This window comes from Austrofundulus limnaeus, unplaced genomic scaffold (assembly GCF_001266775.1).
Source record: "Austrofundulus limnaeus strain Quisiro unplaced genomic scaffold, Austrofundulus_limnaeus-1.0 Scaffold1, whole genome shotgun sequence".
NCBI classification, from domain to species: domain Eukaryota; kingdom Metazoa; phylum Chordata; class Actinopteri; order Cyprinodontiformes; family Rivulidae; genus Austrofundulus; species Austrofundulus limnaeus.
In genome coordinates this window covers 928728-946348 of record NW_013952403.1, presented here as the reverse complement: position 1 = coordinate 946348, position 17621 = coordinate 928728, and the positions used below count along the sequence as shown (strand labels likewise).

The 17621-nt window shown below is 39.3% G+C and overlaps 1 protein-coding gene across 1 annotated transcript in view; it reads right to left on the bottom strand.

The window, feature by feature from the left end:
* diaph2 (diaphanous-related formin 2) overlaps positions 1-17621 on the bottom strand; it is a gene marked incomplete in the record, with an annotated part of 345782 nt that overhangs the window by 170844 nt on the left and 157317 nt on the right. The window contains 1 exon segment of the mRNA XM_014003088.1: positions 14422-14536. Within this exon segment, the coding sequence (XP_013858542.1) occupies positions 14422-14536 (115 nt within the window).

Sequence of the window (17621 nt, the reverse complement as noted above, 5' to 3'; positions counted from 1 at the left end):
CACACACACACACACACACACACACACACAAAACATTTAATTGCCAAAGCAAAAAAAAAAAAAAAAAGTCTCTCCCGAGCTCCATTGTGTCTAATGTGTTCAACGTTAATCTTACCCTTTGGGGACATTTGTTGTTGTGTTAATTACACACCACCAGGAGCCCTCATTAACACACATACAAATATGTACACGCATCAGGACACAGAAACACAACGTGCGCTCGGTGTAGCTGCACACGTAGAAACGTAGGTTAAGGAAAGCAGACCAATACGAGCGAAGGGAAGCTAATGAAGCATTTACAGAGACTGGGGTCATCCTGGACTTGATTAGGGTCAAACCGTCTCCCACACCTTTAATGAACAAGCCCACACTCTGATGTGTAGAGAGACTTGTGGGCCAGAGTGGCTAGCGTGCCCTGTTCAGTCAACCAATACACCAGCAGCTCATCACATCCTGCTCAGGCATCTGCTTCCATCACTGTGCAGACTGTGGAGAATGGAAGCAGCGCAAGGCAAACTGCAATCCTGCTAACATGCACAACAATTAACCCCGGGGAATTGTCGCTGCCCTCTTTTCTGCCTGGCATCAGTGTTCATTATAGTCTGCTACTCAGTAAAGTCATTAAAATAAACAAATAAACAAATGAAACACAAAGGGAAAGCCTTTACAACAAATGCAAGTATCCGTCTCTCATTTGAACTTTTGGGAACATAAAGGGAGATTGCTGAGAGGAAACTTGTTTTTCGCCCTCCTGGAGTGTGGACCATCAGTGTCAGGGGCAGAGTAATGGTCTACAAGGTGACCGATATGCACCTGTCTTCAACTTGCTTTCACTAAACAGCAGGATATCTAATTACTTTGCAGGGGGGCTTCACACATTCAATTATAGATACAGTTGTAGTAGATTTGCAAAAGGTCTACAGTATTTTCTTAGAAAAAATTGACCCAGTTATGTGGAAAAAGGTGTGAGGGGGTAGATTTCTAAAACCATGTGTTTGACCACTCTGCTTGCATTAATCAGAATAAGGATGAGGATGAGTGCAAATATAAAATGTCCTTTGTTCATCTGATATTATGTGTTCCACAGTGAATAATGCTCAGCAGATAACTTTACATCCATGTTAAGTTCTTCATAAAGTGAATAATCATATTCAGCCATGAAACAGCTGAATGATTTCACAGTACATTCAGAGCAATTCAAAAGATGACAAATGACATAAAATAAGAATATACTGAGTTAAACAAGATATCAGATGATATTGTGAAGTAGCAATATTGGACCACAAACCAGAATAGAAAAGTGCTGRCTTTAACAAATCAGCTCGATATCCAACTATATTTTTTTCAAATGGAGGCAATGTAAGTATGATTGTAAAATGTTTTTTTAATTATTAAATCAACATATCATGCATGTAATTTAAATTGTTCCTTTTCACATTTAAAATTAGTCAATTGGGGTCTTTATAAAGTCTAACTTCACCAGCCCCTCTTTCACCCCTTTTCCGGTGTGTGTCTCAAAGCAGATTGTTTTGTTACTGTTCCTTTAAGAAGCTTCAAGCCCCGCCCCCTCTCCGGCTTCCAGACCAGTCCACTTCGGTTTGAAAGAGAGGGGGTTACGTTTTATAGCTTGCAGAAACGTTTTATTTACAATTTAATTAAAATATGTCTGACCCAGAACCAGAGGAGAATGAAGAGGAGGAAACTGTAGTTAGTAAGTCCAGACCTTGTTTGGCAGTTCCGTCTGAGATAATTTGATGTAATAGACTCAGAAAACGTCATAGCAAATACAGAAAACTGAACGGCCTGAAAAATATGACCCAAATAGAATATAAATATATCTTTGCAGCACCAGGAGAGACTAAATTAAACTTTTCTGCACTCCTAGAGACTCTAAGTACACAACAAAATGTATTCAACAGCTAAAAAAGTGGATTTTTCATGATTCATGCGATTCTGCCTGTTCTGCCTAAATGAGAATGCAGTAATATTTAAATACTGACATCACCTTGACCCAAAGTATTGAGCCTCCAGGTAAATCCAATATCTAAGTGAGACCGTTGCATCTGACACAGCAGTTTGACACAAATTTTGATTCAGGTAGTTTAGTTAGGTAAACCAGTAAATCAGTTCACTTTTGCTTTAAATACCACCAAACAAAAAAATCAGAACACAAAACATGGTAATCAGTTCGGCTGTATTTGAATGTATGACAGGATATATTTCAATTCTAGGCAACTTTAGTACTTATTTTTAAAGATTAACTCTCCCATTTCAGAGCAGCTGAACTTTAATAAAAAGTGTAAAATGTTCTTCACGTTTGCTTCAGATATGAAATACCCAATGCATTCCACTGCTCGGCGTAATTAAAATTAAAATCAAGCTGTATCAACCCTCTAAGGTTAATTTATCTTACACATTAAGTCTGCGGTGTCTTTCCATCCGAGGGATGCCTGTGGCCTAAGAAAGGTTAATAAGAACTTTTACCTCAGCCGTAGCGCGATTGGAAGAGAGTTGAAAAGTTAAAAAGAGAGGCCAGAAGAGCAAAAGCACCTTAATGCAAATCCCCACACTCAAAGTAATCTGCTAAGTCTTTAAAACCACCGGTTTCCAACTTCAACTTAAGAGTTTCCAGTCATGGTTGGACCTTTATTCTCTATGCAGCAAAACATCCATATGCCTGCTTGACACCAGCCAGCTCGTGTATAGTGATGAGCAACAGAGGTCAGGGGTCTGAATATAATGCAGAGATGATGAAACACCTGCTGGAATACATTGCTCCGCTGCCTGTCCGCCCACTGTGGTTTTAATGTTAACAGAGCCAGTGTTGCAGTTTAATGTTCTTGATCTGGTGTTACAGTCTCTGGTGTCCTTACACATACTGTAAAAGCAAATATTAAATTCCCATGGTTCTACCTCCATCCTGAAGTGTTACTGATGTGGTTTCCTTTTACTTAAACGTGTAGGTGGAACAAAACTGCAATAACAGTGAAACACCGAAGAAAATATACAGCTTATTCTGACTACTGTTGCACTGCAGAGCCTTTATGGATTTGCCTTTTGAAGAACATTTTAGCATAATTCTAACAATGTAGGTGACTTTAATAAAAATTTAAAAAAAGTAAAAAGTAAAGGATCTCCAAATACTAGATGAAAATAAAAAGTTTTTTTCTTCGACAGCCTTCGTTGCAACAATAAAAAATGTGTTTCATAATTAATGTGACTAGGGCAGTACTTGGATTCCTTGTTTCTTTGAAAAAGTTAAATTACTTTTTCTTTTTTAGAGGAATGTCTACAGACAAAAGGGCTTATCAAATCAAGAAAATAAACTTTTCAAAATCAAGTGTGYTACTTGTTTGCAGAAATATTTTCACCTTATTTTTTAACTATAAAAAGACAAGAGGACTGAGTGTATAGAAAAGCCATGCTGAAACATTTTTAAAAGCAGAATAAAAAAGAACTAAGATTTTTTTCTGTAGTAACTATGAAAGGTTTGGCCACGTGGCGTCCAATTTAAACTAAGATTTTATTTTACTATTACTTGGAGATCAAGGTCATTGGCTACCATACCAAACTTCACCTCTATATGGCTAAAAAATGAGAGTTACAGTCAATTTTTCCGTGAAGCTATTGCTTTTTGCTGTTGTTGTGTTTCTAACATTCAGCCTTTCTTTTCTGTGTCTTGTGACAGTGTTAAACAAATAATTCAWCCCATCACCAACACAACCCTTTACTAAAACTGCGGCCCCGATTCTTTCCGACTTCCCAGATGTTTTTGTGTGAAAGCCTTCTGACACACTGCATCAAATTTCGTTTCAAATGTTTTCCTGTTGCTTCATGTGAAACTGTTGTCTTTGTTGAAAAGAACTGCGTCTATTCATACCCCCGTCCCTTCTTTGTTCCCTTCCATCTCCAAAGCACTTTTAGAAAAAGGAACAAACATAATGGGACTGACATGAGGACTGACACGTGGCTCAATAAAAAAAGGGAGACAGAAATGCAGCTGTATTTGGCTTAAAAATAAAAAATGAATATTCTTTAGAACCTTTATGAGTAAAGATGCCCCAGTAATTTTACAATGATCTAAACTGTCTCAGATTGCAGCACTATTACTCAGCAGGCCTTGTGAGTATTTAATAAACCATGTCAAAACTAAAATATAAAAAACACATTCATTTCTATGTTTRCTAAATCAATACTAAAGTGCCAAAAGTATTATTTGGTCCTAAATGCCGGTGTTTTTAAATTTGCTGAAAATGACATGTTTTATTATAGTGTTTTGCCCTGTTTTTGTTCTCTTTAGGTAACTCAGTAGCTCCATCTGTAATCAGGCTGCTCTGTCTGCCTCACTTCCTCTCTCCTTCACCTCGACTTTTTCTACCTGCGCAGTAATTTTCTGCGCTGCGGTGCGAAAGGGCTTGATTATTTAAATTCTGGAAGGACCAATCTTGAACTCTGTGGATTCAAATTGTTTATCTATCCTGCAAGTGACACTACGGTTTCTTCCACGATGTTCTGTCCCTGCTCTCTTCCTGCCCAACAACATCGGCTGTGGCAATGTCACCCCACCACCCCCACGGACCATTTGTGGCCACAAACCAATTCCACCAAGGAGGCTCAAAGACAAATTAAACTTAATGCCATGTAACCAACTCAGACTGCTACTGTGCACTGTCAGTGTTAGTCAGAAGGGAAACTGGGCTTGCAGGCACCTTTTGATCTGTGTGAAAATCACGAGTCAACGTGGCGCCAAATAAAAAAGCACTTCTGAGGTCGGAGTTAGACAACAAAACCAACAGAGTTTGTGTTCGATCTCATTTCAACCGAGATCAGAAAATACGGCGGGTGGTTGATTTGTAATCGCTTGGAAAACAAACCCTCTACAGACCTATCAAAGAAAAAAAAAGGGACCAACCATTGCGTAAGTAAAACAAAAGCCATCAACCCCTGAAATTAATGGTGCGAGAAAACTGAAACAATGCTGAGAGCAAACAAACTGCTCGGAATAAATTCATGAAAAGCCAAATTTGTATGTAGAAATGCAATTTTTTTTTTGAGAAATCAAAAAAAAGGAATACATTTTTTATTTGATTTTTCCTTTTGACAAACAGTTTGCATGAATTCATATTCCTAAGAAACAAAAACTATAATCAAATCCCCACTAAAACACTAACTTTTGAATTCCTTCCTTACAGTACTCAAAATTGTCAAATTAAGTGCAGTAACCCATCCATGCAATGAGAAATGAGCAACTGCACATCACACGTTCCCTGTAAAAGTCTCTCCTCCTGTTCTCTTATTTCTGAGCTGGATTAGATATGCACTCCATATTCTGCTGTCTGGAATCAGGGGGGTTATTTAATGAAACTCCATTGAGGCTTTTTCATGTAAAAAGCTTTAGTGACAGTCCTGAAATTGTACTCATTTTAAAAGAAAGCCCCACTGTTATTAAGCATCCTATCGCTCAATTAAACAGGCTCATGGACAATTTCTATTCGGATGAGAGAGGAGGAAAAAAGACTGTGTGAAAACAAAAAACAGTCTGGACTATGTTGCAGTGACAGTAAACTCATACAGATTAGTATTTACTGGGGCACTGGGAAGACGGTGCAACATAGAAAGTTATTTAAGTAAATGTTTGTAATGCCAATGACAAAAGAAAAACAAAATAGAACCATTTTAAGACAAAATAAGCAAATAAAAAAATATGTGGTACTTAAATCATTCAGGATGATGTTTAAAAACTTCACTTCCTTGTTAAGTTTTTAATGTTTAAAAAAACCCATTACACAACAAAAAAGAACTTAAAAGAGTACATCATTTAAAATGTAGTAAAGATGAAGTGAGAGAAAAAAATGAAGTGTTGGGAAAATGGAGATCACTTTCTTGATCTCTTGTGTTTTCAGAGATCAAGAAAGCAAAACACTCAGACAAAAAAAATAAATAAAATGTTGTCTGAGAAGATATTTATTGTGGAAGAGGCAGTTTTGATGAACATTACGTTCTATCTGAAGGCACATAAAAGTTAGCAGGGTGCAGACTTGGGAGGCTGTAAGCGGCAGGTATCAAAGACAGCTAATATTCAGAGGGCTAAAGTTAAAGTGCACTGTGATAGCCAGAATGGCTCTCATCTGAGAAGAGAAGATTAAAATCAGTGGGACATCACAGCCAGGCAATATGAAGTGGGAAAGAGAGGAAATTTCTCTCTCACGTGCACTCGCTCGTGCTCTCGCACAGATGAACACACATAATACATCCTCCTACAATAAACTAATTACTTGTCGTTAATATTTAAGAGCTTAATTTCCATTCATATGTAATATATTAAAAACGTGCAGGGATAAGCAAAGAAAAGGGCTGACCCTGAGATATTCACAGTGGGCTAACTGCTCCAAACAGAGAGGAATGAACATCGGGGTGTTTTGTGTTTTATTGAGACAAATGTGTCCTGCCTGCACTAGCAATTAATGATCTCTTTAAAATGTGGAAAACTGCACAATTTTAAGATTACAAAAACAGGATAATAGCCTTTTTTCCGTTTTTTAGGAATTAAATGATATTAAATGCCGAATGTGTAAGTGAGTGACAGAAATACGACAAGAAGTTATAAGTATTCTGCAAAATACAGTGTCTCCTCTGTTATGCATCTCTCCTGACAATCACTGATGACAGTTTGCAAAAAAAAATGGTCTGATAAAAAAAGAAAGGCAGCAAGTTTACAAAATAAGAGCCCAGGATGTAAAAAAAAATAAAAATAAAAATAAAACAGAAGATGCGGTCTTAGCAGGGTTTCTATCTACAGCATCACATTTTAAAGTTTGCTGATGATCCTGTCATCCTGTCTCTTCTCAGCAGTGATGACTCTGGCCATGGACCGGTGGTCGGGGTCATCACTGAATGGTGTGAATCTTTGTTTTTACAGTTAAATGTTTCAAAAACGAAGGATTGATTTTAGAAAAGACTCTTTGTTTGTCACTCCTGTGGTTATTAAGTGAAGCTGTTGAGGTCGTGCACCAATATAAATATCTTGAAACTGTTTTGGATGAGAAAAATGAATTTCAATGCTCACGTCAGCTCACTTTGTAAGAAGGTCCAATATAGAATGTAAGCTCTGTGGGTTTAATGTTAATTCTACTTTTATGAGAATGTTTTATTTGTGTTTTAACTTTTACTTTTATCTGTTGGTTTGGAATTTTAACATGTAAGAACAAAACCAAACTCTTGGGGATTGTCAGGATGTGCAGCAGAATTATTGGAATTGACCTACAGAACCTCACTGACCTACATCAGCCAGTTTGGATGTTATCAGTCCATTAAATGGACGTTATTAACGGTTATCAGTCCCATAGAATGGCTTCAGAATGTCCCGACATTGCCCCTAGTGGGTTACCAGTGCCATATACGTTGGAATGCCGCCAGAGTCTGGTCTACTTTATAGCCCATGTCATTTTCTCTAAAACTAATCTTAGTGGTTTTATGCCTCATATTAACCAGATTACATAAAAAATCTTAGTGGTTTTATGCCTCATATTAACCAGACTGCATAAAAAAACCTTAGTGGTTTTATGCCTCATACTAACCAGTTGACAGTCTGAAGCCATTCTATAGGACAGAGAACCCACTAGGCGGCGCAGTTGGGACAGTCTGAAGCCAGTCTGAAGTCATTCTATGGGGCTGATAACGGCTAATAACGTCCATTTAATGGATGATAACATCCGAAGCGGGTGCTTACACAAGGTCAGGTCTGTGAAAATGGCCTGACCTATTCTGGCAGACCCTGATCACCCACTCTACGATTAGATCAGGCTTCTTCCGTGTGGACGAAGGTATCAGTTAACCAAATGTAGGATTTAAAAACTTATCCCAGCAGCAGTTTGATTTCTTAATGAACACTTGTGATGTTCTTTGTGTTTGTGTATGAATGGTTTTGTTTTGTTTTTATGTCTACTGGCTGTGCAGCAAATTGCCCCTTGGGGATAATAAAGATTCTTGAACTTGAACTATTATTTTTCTCATTTAGCAAAATGAGTAATAAACAGCTTTATTTTCCTGGGATAACATGGCAACACCATGTAACTTTCCAAAAAGTTGACAGGGAATATCTGAAATATATTACCAACTATTCCAGAGTGGGTTGCAGTATCTCTTCAGCTTTGCCTAAATTCAATAAATAAAAGCTCTTACTAAATCAGATTTAAAATGGCAGAACTTCAATAAGCTTCTGTTTCTTTCAAGAGCAACAAGCTTTTGAAACAATGCATATTGTAATTAAATTAATACAGCTTAACCAGGATTAATATATTCTGACTAGCTCTCACTGTTGCAACAGATGCTGCAGTGCTTCAAAAATCAACACATTGCTTTAAACTCATACTGGTAAGTCACTAAAAAGGCCGGAGCACAGTTTGCTGGTAAGCAACAGTTTTCTTGACAGAGAGGTTGCAGGGTGTTGTGAGGTGGCCAACCATACATGGTTGTGTTTGATCCAGCGACCAGGTCAGTCGTGATGTTAACAGTTATTAGGCAACTTATTAGTAGGAGTCAGAGAGGCAGCTAAACCCCCCACTGACACCATCATTACTGCCGTTGTGGCAGGGTCATTACCACCCTGCTGGTGGGGCTTTGTAGCAGGGATTGAAAGTCTGCCGGTATCCTCACCGCACTGGCTTGGTGGGGAGAGTTAACGTGGGAGGTTGAGCTGCAGTGACAGCAGTAAAGGAGAGAGGGTGTCAGAGTGGGGCAAAAAGTACTGAAGGATCTGATCAAATCCTCCGGTATGAAGGTGGGATGATTGTGCTGCCATCGCTTATAGTCGGGCTTTAGTCACGTTTCCAGAGCTGACTTTGATAGAAATAAAACAGTTGGGGGCAAGGGAAAATATCTAAAGTAAAAAAAAGACAAAAGATAATGAATGTACAAAGCACTATTTTTGTAACAAATGTGATATATTTAACAAATAGTACATTAAAGATAGCTGAAAATGTATAAAATATTCACGTTTTAATCCTCAAAAAGTGAATTTGTTTATTTTATACACTCTACGTAAAAAATGAATATGCACCCAGCAGTTAAGTTGCTTACAGTGAATTGGTACTAAAATATGTGAACAAAGACCACTTCAAAGATTTACCTTGGATTTTCTCAAAAGTTGTGTTACTGAAGAGGGGAGTTTTAATGGAATGGACAACACAACACTGTCAACTCCCTTAACGCAACTTAAAACATTTGGGATCGTGTTGTTTTCGTTAACGATGATGAAATATTTTCGTTGACGCCCCCTTTTTTCATGACGATAATGAGACAGTAATGAAATAAACGTAGTTCTTTGATGACTAAGACGTGACGAAACCTATGTGAGTTTTCGTCGACAAGACGAGACGAGACTGGACAAAAATGTTAGTCGGTGGTCTGTCAATCATTTAGAATGCAGCGTGGAGGGAGGGACATCAGCACTGTTACACACATGCGCACACACAGCAGCACAGAACATTTCCTCCTCTCATTCAGTAAAGAAGGAAGACAAACAGCCTGCGCTGCTTCGCACAAAAAAAAGGGTTGTCCGTCACCTGTAGTTTAACCAGGGAGTAACGTCTCCACCATTAAAAGCTGTCGCAGGTCCATTCTGAGCTTAAAGGCTGTTTGTTTACGTTCATGACGAAAGTAAAACTTCTTTTTTTTTTTTTGGCGTATGTTCATTGCACTTTAGCAAATTCTGAGAAATGAAGCCACAAAGTGAGAATGTTTTTGTTTTGGGCATTTTTAGAGTAACACAAATTCACAAATGTTAACACAAATCTCAAATTAATTTGTAAAACTAACATGTTGTCTTTTTTAAGACTAAAACTAAACAATTTTTTAAGCTTTTGTCGACTAAAACTCGACTAAAACCATTAAATATAGAAATGACTAAAACTGACTAAAACTAAGAAGTATTTTTGGTCAAAAGACTAAGACTAAAATTAAAATGGCAGTCAAAAACAACACTATTTGGGATTCATTCCTGAATATAGGACAAAAATAAGATAAATAACTAGTGTGCTGTAATAAATCATCAAAAAGTGATTTAACATTTACAAAGGACAGTTACTGATGGCGTTCCACCGCTGTTGAGTAAAGCAGCATCCTTCCTTTGTGCTGTTTCTGCTGAGAAGCACAAAAATCACCATTACAAAGTGGCACATGCCCTTTGTCCGTCAGCAATTGATGTGGGCAATGGAGGAAACATTTTGGAGGAGAGGGGGTGTGAAGTTTGCCAACATCAATCTTGTTTCAAATTGAACTGCAAAGTTCCAGCTGAATGAATTGGCTTTCAAATGCAGGAGGCCATGGCTACACGCATTCAATCCCAGAGTGAATCTGATTTGATCCCATGAGCCATACAAAAGCACAACCCACTGATTGATAAAGCACAGAGAGGGAAGATGAGCAGAGAAGAAGAAGCAGGAAAAAAAGGCTTGAGTCAAAGTAGAGGAGTGTGGAGAAAGATAGGATGCAGCAAAGTAAATGCATAAAAGAAAAGAAAAAAAAGGAGGAACAAAAGTAAAAAGGAATACACTGTTTGAAGGGAGAATAAAATAACTCGTAGGAGCAGGTTGTTCTGCTGGGCCCATTTAAAGCCTCGTACACAAATTGTAAAAATGTGGAAAAACCAGGTTGGCGACAGAAAGAAAAACGAGATGTCTGTTTGTGATAACAGATTTTTTTCATACATCTGTGTGTGTGTGGGTGGTAACAGTTTTATGATCACAAAGCACACAGCGGCTCCAAAGGTATGTCTATGTAACCTTGACATCCGTGACTGAGATGTATCTTTAACAAATTTTCAGCTAACTGAAAATAAAAAAAGAAGCTTTATTCTAAACACTGGAAAATCAGATACAGCTTGCACAGCATGCCATTCAAATGAGGCTGATGTAAGGGAAGGAAATGATTGCTATGTCCTTAACAGATGCACTAGAATAATGTACAAATAAAAAATGTATTCTGTGGCGCCGTTTTAAATCACAATTTCTATTTTTTTATTTATTATTTTTAAAGAAATATTATTTACTAAGTTATTGTTTTTTCATAAAAGCTCAACATTAAACTTTTATTTAAAAAGAACTTGAAAACCCATTTTTTTCTGTTTATATATATATATTTGTTATAAATTGTGGCAAAAAGCAATAATGATTTTGTCTGCATCTATGTGCATTGTGTGTTTGTCTGTTGTGTTAGCAAAATATACCTTTAATCAGTGGATAAATTTGAATGAAACTCTAAGAAATGACTCATCGGTTGTACATCTACAACTAATTACTAATTAAAAGTAGGTGTTTAATTTCAGATTTCACAAAACTGTTTGCCACAATTAAAGATAATGTGCTATTTTACTGCACGTGCATGAAAAAAATAATTAATTTTAACTTGTGCTTGTTAATACTAAAAACCGATGCACTATTTTTTGCTTTAATCACTACAACTTAATGGACACAGTCCAATGTAATAGTCACACTATTAGTATGTAAAAAGGTTGAACAGAAGGAGAAAACCAACTGCTAAAAAAGCAATCAAGTGTCTTGTATTTTTTAGAGTAAAAAATAAAATTATTTCACTTAAGTGTGAGACGCTCAGATTCTTATTCACAAACCCACTGACGAGATTTTCTTGAAAAAAAAAAAAACATCAACACAAACCACAACAGACTGTTTGCAGCATTTAACCAGCAAGCTCACTAGTTCGGAAAATGTCCAGAAGGGCCTGGGGGTAAAACATAACGTGGAACACTCCGGAGAACACACAACAACTGAGTGTGTGAGCTGATCAAAGCTGCTGCTAAGCTTTTGTTCTGCTGAGTTGTATGTTGATTTCAAACCTAATTACTGACATTACAGACACAACCCAAAAAACACATAGAATCAGAATCACTGCAAAAGTTAGGTAGGCATCTTCATGATCTACTAACTTTGACAAACGTAAACATTTACTACATTTCTCATATTTTTATATACTTTTCTGGTTCTTTCAGTCACCAGAATCACCAGAAAATCCAAGACAAGCTGCAAGTTTGGACTTAAATATATTTCCAATGAATGAATGAATGAATAAATGAATAGGTATTCTTTGAAAATTGAAACCAAGCTTGGCACGCCTCTAGATTTCCATTTCCTTTCTTGGTGAAACTCATTAAACAGCCAGACCTATAAAAGCAGCAGGGGATGTGACAGTCTTGCTTTCTCAGTTGTTTTAGAGGCTTTTGAGCGCAATAAGCATTTGAAAATTGGGGGCCGTTAAAGTGATTCTTTTCTTTTTCCCTCCTTTATTTTCTGTCACTGCCAAAGTGTTGCTCTTCAACAATGCCAGTAACAAGCAAGAATCCCAAGGAAGGTGGAGATAACAGACAACTTTTTTCTGCACCATTTTCCGAGGGCAGCTCTGTAGGGAAAGCATTTACACCTGCTTGCCTCATCTTTCACAATACACTAGGCCCCAAAGTGTGTTTTACGTATAAATATCCACATCTTGTGGCAAACATGAGGGGGGACAATAAAAAGCAATAGCTTAGCAAGCTAAAAAAAACAATGGCTTAGCAAGTAATAGCTAGCAATACATTTATGTATATATTTGTGCACGTAAACAAATTAAAAATTCAGCTACACCCACAAAATACTGCACCGGCTTCAACTCAAAGCCACAAATAGTTCTTATTCAAAATAGATGTAAATCTTGTTGACAAAATGTTGAATGTTTAACTACAACTATTCGTACATGCAATATATTCAGTGATTCCGAATGAATTATGAAACATGGAACAGAGGAAAACAAAGGAACGACTTCCTTATTTTAGGTAAATCCATCCAGCACTTTTTTTTTCTATTTAAATTGTAATACCATATAGATCAAAGCGCTCTTCATTGACTTTCAACTCCACTGACGGGGTTGGGGGTAGGTATCAAACATTAAACAGCATTTTTCATTCATGAGAAAATCATGTTCTGTTTCAACAATAGAGAGAAAAGAGCTGATTCAGTGAAGTCGCTGCAGGGATAATTGATAGGGATCCAGCAAAGGTAACTCCCAGGGGGAATGCTGGATCATGAATTCCTACCATGCCAGCGGGAACATGGACTATCTATTGAGCTTTTTTCTATTTTTTTTTTCTCTTTATCCCCAGTGGGCAAGAAAGTGAAGTTAATAAAGAATTTAAAAGGCCGTTTGAAGATGAACTACAGCCATGTGTTGCAAAACTACAAATGTTAGGCAGTAATATATCTCAAGTTTAACGTCACAACATTCTTTTTGTACTGATTTGCATTTATTATAAACATCTGACTCCTTAATTGCAATTTGTCCAAAAACAAGCAAACAAAAAGGGTGCGTGTAGGAAACATGGTGCCTGGCAAATATCTGCCACGAAAAAACATAAAGAAAGCTGCTGCTGGGTCTATCGCTGCCACTTCATTAAGCTTTGCAACAACTGTTCCTTCCCAGCCACATCCTCTTTCCATCTGTATTATGCTGGAAAATCACACTGCAGCAGCTTTTGGAAAATCGTTGTTGATTTTGCACAAAAAAAAATAAATAAATAAATAAAAAACGGGATGAGTCTAGTTTGTGGAAACTGGAGGCTGCAACAAAAAATGAGCAAGAAACTGTTGGCACCCCGAATGGTGTCCAAATAGACGCCGGGTGTATGGAAAAACTGGGTGAATTCAGAATAGTTATGTCCACGCATGCTGACAGAGCTACGGTTTTACTCTTCTGCGCTTGACAGAGCATGGACTTTTCCCCTCCCACTGCTGCTAGAATTAGAGGGGTGTACACACTCACTGTCAAAGAAGAGGAAAACAATCAAATTGTCATTGGGGGAGGAACATCAAATGCCTTCCTACACCATCTCTTCCACATAAAAAAATTGCTCTGCACTACTCCTGTTATCCATAAGCTAGTCAAGTTGACTGGTTGTGTATCTGAGAAACAAACTGGCTGCGACAAGTAAACTCCCAAAGCTTCCTTCAGCAAAGCCTTGCATCTACTCTGATACAGGATTGGTCTACTGAACTGGAAAAGGCAGGGAGCGAACCAAGCATAACTGCTCGGCTTCACACATACAGTATATGTTCAAGTTCAAGTTTGTGCAACAAAGTAAATAAAAAAGGATTCGTAACAACTCAATGAAAGATAAAGTGATACAACAGTTATCTTTTTAGCTCTCTCAAAGACACATACTGCAACAAAAGCAATGGTTTCACTGCCTGGCAAAGAAATATGAACTGAGCATAGAGAGATGATGTTCAGGAGTGTTGGAAAAAAAGTTTGATTTTGAGATAATTAACATTTTAGTGAGAAAAAGACATGTCGCAGGATAAAAGAACCCTGGGCTAAATGAAACCTGTGTGTGAGGATTAATTAAGGTTGCATTAGAGAGAGATGACACCTTCTTACCTTTACTCTGCGAGGAGAAGCAGAGGGAGAGCTGGGAAAATAAATCGGGATTCTCAAACTTCTCTTCTTTGACTTTGATCCAGAAGCAATTCTCTGCCATTTCCTGAGGCACTATCTGCAATGACACAAGGATTCCATTATCGGCACAATCAGAAAGCGTCATTCCATCAACCCGCCACTCAAACTTCTCTTTGCTGGAAGATAGGGTTTCTGAGTGTTTTTCTGTGTAGGGGTTACACTCGTGACCTTGTGTGTGGCAAAGAGGACTGACACAAAAGGTCAAAAAGAAAAAAAAACAAGGTGATGTTTGGCATCATATGAATATGACCACTCTAAAAGACATTTCAACTGAGTTACTGTTACATCCAGGCTGTAAAATCGTGCAAATGTGTTTGGTGAGGCCCAGCTGGCCGCGGCACAAATGTCACTCATAGGTACCCCTTTAAAAAGGGCCCAASATGTCGCTACACCCCTGGTGGAGTGAGCTTTAACTCCAAGAGGGATTGGAATGTTTTTGCTACTGTATGCTAGCAAGATGGCCTCTATAAACCAGTGAAAGGGTCTTTGTCTAGAAAGAGCTTTACCTCTGTGTAGGTTAGCAACAGCCACAAACAGCTGATCACATGACCTTACATCCTGTGTGCGACTGATGTAAGTGCGTAGAACACGTAAGGGGCACAGAAGATGCAGCCTCTTTTGCTCCTCAGATGCAAAGGGGGGGTGGAAAGAAAGCCGGAAAGCTCTATGGACATAGAGCTGTAACTAGAAGGTATCACCTTAGGAAGATATGCAGAGTTAGGGTGCAAAACCACTTTAGAGTCATTAGTAGAAAACTGGATACAGGAGGGGTTCACTGACAGAGCGTGGAGGTCCCCGACCCGTTTAGCTGTAGCTAAAGCCAGAAGCAAAGCAACTTTATATGAAAGAAACTTCAACTCTACAGACTCTAGAGGCTCAAATGGAGGGTCGCAGAGAGCCTCAAGAACCACAGTGAGGTCCCAAGAGGGAATACTGGGTTTAATAGCAGGCCGTAGCTTACGAACCCATTTCAGAAAACACACGGCTAAAGGATGAGCACCAGGTGTGACTCCATCAAAACCTATATGGCAGGCAGAAATGGTTGCTAAGTAGACTTTAATTGTGGAGAAGGAGAGCCCTTTATCCAGTAGCTCCAGAAGAAATGTTAAAACATCTCCTATTGCGCACTGAAAAGGGTCCTGGTGCACGTTCTTACACCATCACTCAAAAGCTTGCCACTTATAGGAATATAATCCTCTAGTGGATGAAGCTCTTGCGTTTTGGATAGTTGCTATTACTGCTGGAGAAAGGCCTTTGGCTAATAAGCTGGACCTTTCAGCAGGTAAGCATGCAGCTTCCATAGTTCTGGGTGTGGGTGAAAAATCTCCCCCTCTGCCTGAGAGAGATCTCGTCGAACTGGAAGTTGCCAGGGCTGAGCTGCTAGCAAGCTGATTATCTCGGCGTACCAAGACTTCGCTGGCCAGCGGGGTGCCACTAGGATCAAAGACAGGAGAAACGTATACAGAAGTACATCGGGCCAAGGATGAGCTAGGGCGTCCATTCCCACAGGAGCGCTCTGTTCTGTCATGGAAAAGAACAGAGGACAGTGTGTGTTTGCTCTGGAGGCAAACAGATCTACTGTCGCTTTGCCAAACAAAAMSCAAATCTGGGCCACCACAGTGGGATGCAGCCTCCACTCCTTTGCTAGAGGTCCGCCCCTGGAGATGTGGTCTGGACCTAGGTTCAGTCTCCCCGGAACATGAATGGCTCCGATAGACAGAAAATGAACACCGCTCCACTGTAAAAGAGTGAGAGACAGGTTCAGCAGGGGAAGGGACTGAGTACCCCCTTGTCTGTTTATATAAGAGACCACTGCTGTGTTGTCCACTCTGATTAGAAGATGATGGTTCTCCAGAACTGGACAAAAATGTTTCAGTGCTAACAGGACTGCTAACAATTCTAGGCAGTTTATGTGGAGCCTGGACTGTTGTGGAGTCCAGGTTCCCCTCACCGCCGCACCGTCGCACAGGGCTCCCCAACCTTTCAGGGAGGCGTCTGTGGACACCACTTTGCGAAACAATACCCTCCCTATTGGAGAACCATGATACAGGAGACTGGGTTCCCTCCAGGGGCTGAGAGCCGTCATGCAGGAAGCAGTTACTGTTAGCTTTTTGTGTCTGTGTCGAGACGGACACAGCCTGTAGGACTGAGAACAATGCTGAAAATGGTGCATTTTTAACAGCCCGAGTGGTACTACTGAAATCACGGAAGCCATCATTCCCAGTAACTGTAGTTCGATTTTGAAGCTCAGTTTGCATCCCAGTTGAAACTGAGCTAAGCAGCGGTGAAACGCGGCCGCTCTGTTTTCTGAGAGGCGAGCCCTGCTTGACAAGGAGCAGATTTCTAGTCCGAGGAACGAAAACTGCTGACTTGGTGTTAATAGACTTTTCTGGGAGTTTACTAAAAACCCTAAAGCCTGAATGTGTGACAGAACCTGAGACAGCTGATCTAATGTTTGCTTCTTTGGAGCTTGCGATCAGAGCCCAGTCGTCTAAACATGCTAACAGACGGACCACTCTTTCCCTGAGGGGACTCAAAGCAGCTTCTACGCACTTTGAAAAGGTGCGAGGAGCTAGTGATAAACTGAACGGTAGCACCACGTACTTGTAGGCTACACCCTCGAAGGCGAACCTGAGATATTTTCTGTGCYCCGGGTGAATCGCTATGTGAAAATAGGCATCTGTTAAATCGATGGTCGCAAACCTATCGCCCGGGCTGATCCCGTGAATTAGCTGTTTGAGCGTCCTGATGCATCTCAGTAATCCAGGTAAAAAATCAAAAGGAAAAAAAATTTGTATAGGTCCTCTGGACGGGTTCTTCTTTAATGAAAAGTTTCGTCTCTCTTCCAAGAGACTTCTTCAGTCTGAGAGTTTCAGGCAAAATTCAGGCTTTTGAGTCCTGCCTCCAGGTGACTGATACTCACATCACATGGCTATCGTTCACACCTAACTAACAGCTATTGTTAACAGGGGTGGAGTGATACTGCCAATGGCAGCGCTGTAGGAGGGGGACAACTGAAAACGGAGGCATCCACCTCTGATTAATGATGGACAGTCTTTCTTCACAAAAATGATTTCTTTTACTCCTCTCTCAAACCAACGTTCCTCTCTATCAAGAATGAG